The sequence below is a fragment of the Pangasianodon hypophthalmus genome, chromosome 3, assembly GCF_027358585.1.
Source record: "Pangasianodon hypophthalmus isolate fPanHyp1 chromosome 3, fPanHyp1.pri, whole genome shotgun sequence".
Taxonomy (NCBI): Eukaryota; Metazoa; Chordata; class Actinopteri; order Siluriformes; family Pangasiidae; genus Pangasianodon; species Pangasianodon hypophthalmus.
Window position 1 is genome coordinate 33,897,005 of NC_069712.1, and position 5,000 is coordinate 33,902,004.

General features: G+C 36.2%; 2 protein-coding genes across 3 annotated transcripts in view; both read right to left on the bottom strand.

The window, feature by feature from the left end:
- The window catches only part of tdrd9 (tudor domain containing 9), a 15,065-nt gene extending 12,928 nt beyond the window's left edge, over window positions 1-2,137 (bottom strand). For both annotated transcript variants that reach the window (XM_034302075.2, XM_034302071.2), the window contains exons 1-4: window positions 1,825-2,137; window positions 651-727; window positions 382-455; window positions 1-18 (exon numbers count right to left, since the gene is read on the bottom strand). The exon at window positions 1-18 is cut by the window's left edge and continues 204 nt beyond it. In XM_034302075.2, the coding sequence (XP_034157966.2) occupies window positions 1-18; window positions 382-455; window positions 651-727; window positions 1,825-1,961 (306 nt within the window). In that variant the 5' untranslated portion in view covers window positions 1,962-2,137. The remainder of the gene's footprint in view (window positions 19-381; window positions 456-650; window positions 728-1,824) is intronic.
- Window positions 2,138-3,039: 902 nt separating this feature from the next.
- Window positions 3,040-5,000, bottom strand: part of kif15 (kinesin family member 15) — a 22,997-nt gene continuing 21,036 nt past the window's right edge. The window contains exons 33-35 of the mRNA XM_034302761.2: window positions 4,929-5,000; window positions 4,567-4,698; window positions 3,040-3,877 (exon numbers count right to left, since the gene is read on the bottom strand). The exon at window positions 4,929-5,000 is cut by the window's right edge and continues 52 nt beyond it. Coding sequence (XP_034158652.1) covers window positions 3,842-3,877; window positions 4,567-4,698; window positions 4,929-5,000 — 240 coding nt within the window. The 3' untranslated portion in view covers window positions 3,040-3,841. The remainder of the gene's footprint in view (window positions 3,878-4,566; window positions 4,699-4,928) is intronic.

Genomic DNA, 5,000 nt, shown 5'->3' on the forward strand with positions numbered 1-5,000 from the left:
CTCGATCAGCGAGATCAGCTACACACACACACACACACACACACACACACACACACACAGAGTCAGCACGCTTCAGTCTCCAGACGTCTTGACGCTCGTGCTGCGTTCACGCGCTCGTCCCGTTTCCCGAATGTACGGGTGACGTTATAGATCTTTGATCGCGTTGATAATTTTCTAGCGTTTTCGCCGACAGACTTTTCCACCTGATGTGATGTTCATGTCAGTAAATCGTATTTACGATAAATCGCTGAGCTAATGAACGCAGCACACTTTATCAGGAGATGGCTTTATGTGTGTGTGTGTGTGTGCGTGTGTGTGTGTGTGTGTGTGTGTGTGTGTGTGTGTGTGTGTGCTCTCATATATACATATACACACACACACCTCCTGCCTGTTCTTGGTGATGGGGAGTGCTGGATACTCAAAGCTGGCGAGAGGAACAGGAGCGACCCCGGCGCCTAGGATGATTCAAGCCCAAAGGTCAGAGGTCAGAGGTCAGATCAAGCACACGGCGCAAAGCGTTGTCTTAAATCTGTTAAGCACTCATTTTATAGATGAGCTTTTATACACATCGTCAGAAAGTGTGTATTATGAAACAGGGTGACTTCCTGTCACACAGCGATCACAGATTTGTGTGTGAAATCGTGTCTCACCGGCGAGGAGGTCGGACTTCCTCTTTCTCGCGACTCCTCCCTCCGATCCGTCCTTCTCCGGGCTTCTGTAACCGGGACTGGAACACAAACGCACGTTCAGAGGTTTAAACTACAAATTTTTAAGCTACGGAGTTTAAATGAAATCACGATGCATTCGTAGCGTGTCTGGATTTTTATACTCAGTCGGGAACTTCAGCACGTTTCCGATCATTTCACTCTCTCTGGTTTATACGGCTAAAAAAATACACTTTTTTCAAAATCTAACGCTTTTCCTTCATCATTTTATACAAAATAGGCATGTAAACAGTGTTAATATTATAAATAATTCAGTGAAATAATATTGTGATCAGCTGGTGTGTGAAACTAAAAAGTGTTTACTTAAAAAATTTACTTTTGGGATATGCAAAACTGTGTCTCATTTACATTTTCCAGTAATTTTTAAAAGAAAAATAAAACATATATTGTACTAATGTTCACTTTCAATAAATTACACTTAATCTATTAAATAACATGATATGACTTAGGATAAAAATTAACAAATAAAATTAAATTAAACAATAAAACAATTGATTAAATATACTAGTATATTAGTATTAACTGTTAATATGATATATTATAATAATCCTTAATATTAAATTAACTATTAAATTAGAATTAAAGTTATTGTTTGGCATCAAAATAAACATTTTCTAAAAACAAAAAACAGATACACATAAATTGTAGATTAGTATAAATTAGTAGGTTAACTATGCAAATGAGGTAAACTATGCTAATTAGGAGGATGCGCTAAACTCTCACTGCGCATGCGCGAAGCCGGATGATTCCGCCATTAAAATAGCAAAAAGTAGCTCTCTAATTAGCCGGAGAAGCTAAATAAGATTCCGCTACCTCCACGAATAATAGTAAAGCATGCAATATTTTCAGACTGCCCAGTTATTGACAGGTGAATAAATCATTTTAAAATTAAAATAATAATAATAATAATAATATCGACAGAATGCTAATCTCATTAGGATTAGCTTGCTAAATTACACTGCGCATGCGTGGACTGGAGCGCCTAATCAAAAGCTAGCACCGCTAGCATGTTTGTATAATATTAATATTAATGTTTAACCAGCCACGCGCAGGAGTTAATTAAAATGTTATAGAAATGTTTTAAAATGTTATTTCACACCTCTGGTCCTCATGCTCCTCTCCGTGCGGGTGTGTTTTATCTGTATTTTTGGGCTCCTCAGTGATTCGGACATTAGCGAACTGCGCTCCCAGAGTGAACCACTGCGCGATCTGCTCCGCCGTCACCGCCTGCTTCATAGCGACACACCTGCAGCACACAGCTACACGGGCTCAGGTCCACAGAACCGAATAAACTCCCTTTATTCTGCCTCCAAACAAACAAACAAACAAACAAACAAACAGGCTAGCAACGCCGCTCTCTCTGCCTCACTCCGGCTCCTCGCGCTCGCCGTGACGTCACCAACCTAACGGTCGCGCAGATTTGAATCTGTGAGGAGAAAATTTATTTAAAAAAATATATCAACTATTATTTCATTAAAAGCTTAATTATTCTTTTCTTTTTAAACGTAATGGACAATAAGATGTGCAAAGACATTAAAAGTTCTTCTTCTTATTATTATTATGTTGTTGTTGTAAATCAAATCTAACAGTTTTTCACTATATATATAAAAAAAATAATTAAATTAAAAATATTATTATTAACATTATGTTGTTGTAAATCAAATTCTCAAAGTTTTCAATATATAAAAAAAAACAAATTAATTTAAAAATATACTTCATCTTACTTTATATTTTTTATTAATATTTAATTCATTAATTCAATCAAAATTCATTCTTCTTCTTCTTCTTCTTCTTATTATTATGTTGTTGTTGTTGTGAATCAAATCCTCTAATAGTTTTTCAATATATATATATAAAAAAAATGAAATTAAAAATATACTTTATTTTACTCTTGTTAAACTTTGTTTATTTTTTTAAATTAATATTTAATTCCTCAGTGATTGTAGAGGAGCCGAAGTTTCATGTTCTTTGTGCTTCATGATCATAAATATACATTTTGTATAAATAAACTTTGTATAAATTTAAACTTTCATTAATATTTTGGATTAAAAATACCTCTTGAATCCAGAACATTTATTTATTTATTTGTTTTGAAATTAAGAATTAAACAGGTGAATAAAATGATCAATCAGATATAAATATATATTTTAATTATTTTTATTTTTTAATATTTGACTCACTAATGGCCTGTAAATGACATTACACTACATTTATTTGGTCAACTGTTTGTGTTTTTTTTTTTTTTTTTATGTAACTGAATGATTCTGTCCAAGATACACTGAAATATATTTCCATCATCATCCTTTAATAAATAATTAGCAACTTTATCAGTAAAAAATAAAAATATACATTTATTGAATGATCTGATGACTGGCTTTAATCTGATCTTGCATTTCCTGTACTTCAATTACAAACTCCAGCTTTAAGGAATGTCTTCATTTATTTAAGTTCAAAATCATGAATAAAAAAAAATATATTTTCAAAAAATATGGACTACGTGTCATTTCTACATGTGTTTATACAGACAGAAAGACCAGAGATTAAACAGATTTAATAGATTTGACAGATACAGGACAATTAGGACAAGGAAAACGAGAAGAAAAAAGAGAACTATAACAATTTTTATTTAAAAAAAAAAAAATTAAAACTGTGAGATCACAGCAAAAGGACAGGACAGGAGACATAAAGACACAAAAATATTTCACATTTCATTTTTAAATTCATCAGTAAAAATCACATGAATCACATGAAGATATTGTGACTTTTCGAAAAGTCTCATTTTGTGAGTCAAACGGAGCAGATAGTGATGAAGAAGCTGCCTCAAAGATCATTCCTGTTCCTCTACAAGTCAAAAAAAAACATTCCTGAATGTGTGAAAAATTATTTACACTTTATGTTGCAGTTACAGTGAACCTGAAGGACAGAGAAGCTCATGGAGTCAATGTGTTCATGCTACAGCACATTTCACCGGTTAACGCTAAACTCGTCCACGCAGGAGGCGTGTTCTTCTGTCCCGGGATATTCCTAGCACCGTGTGTGAAAGCTCCTGAGATGTCCAGCATGGAGATGTGTGTGTGTGTATGTTGACGCTGTTGTTGCGTACGCAGTACCGATGTTCAGGACGTACTCTTGTGTCGGAGTTTCTCGTTCTCCTGAAACACACACACACACACACACACACACACACACACACACACACACACACACACACGGAGAGATCGTAAAGCAGAACACTGGATTATAGATCTTAATCGTCTCATGGTGCTTTCAGATACATAGAGTTTACACTCAAACAATCACAAGCGGAAACGACTCAAAATATACACTGATTCGTTTTGAGTCGATTCAGAGTCGACTCACTTTCTGGTGAGAATCGAATCAAAATGAATCAAATACTCATCTCGAGTCTATCTAGTTCACTTGGAAGTGTGTGACTCTCACTGGAAAGTGATTTGACTCTGAATCGACTCGAAATGAATGAATGAATCAATCAAAGTGATTCAGACTCGACAAAAAAACGGACTAACAGAAGAGAAAGAGCAACAGGAAAAGAGGAAAAAAAATACTGCTGAAAGCGAACCGGATCAGAACCTTACATTAGACTAGATTATTTATTTTCTGTAATTTCTTTATTTTTTGTCAGTTCTGTTGTTTGTGTTCATTCTGCACTCTACTGATGAACCACAGAAATGATTAAACAGTTGATAAATAAATAAATAAATAATTAAATTTATCTATCCATCTTTCTCCTGATCTGTCTCTAGAATGACGTGTGGGTGAACAGAATGACGAAAAAAAAAAAAAAAAAAAAAAAAAAACAGATGTTTGGATGAACTCTGACCTCCTGCAGTTTGGTGAGCTCCTTCTTCAGCTTGACCATGTATTCGATCTTCTGCTTGTGGTTCTGGTGGCCCAGCAGCTTGCCGTTCTCCTCGGCCAGGTCATCCACCTGCTTCCTCAACACCTCCACTTCCTGTCGCAGCGAAACAGCGGGACACAGTTAACACGCAGCCAACACACGGGTGTGTTACACAAACATCTGCTCAGGAACCGGAGGAACCATGACGGTCCTCTACAGTTCAGGAACAACAGTGGGTGGAGCTTGCAGGGCTGAACGACCAGAGGTTACGGTTAGCGAGCAGATGTCATGTGACCTGTAAGACGCTCTCTTAGCGGGAGTGAGTGAACGTGATCGGAGGTCACCTGCAGGAGCTCGTTGTGTTTCTCCTGAAATCCTCGCAGCTCCAGACAGCGGTTCCTGAGTTCAGTGGTCAG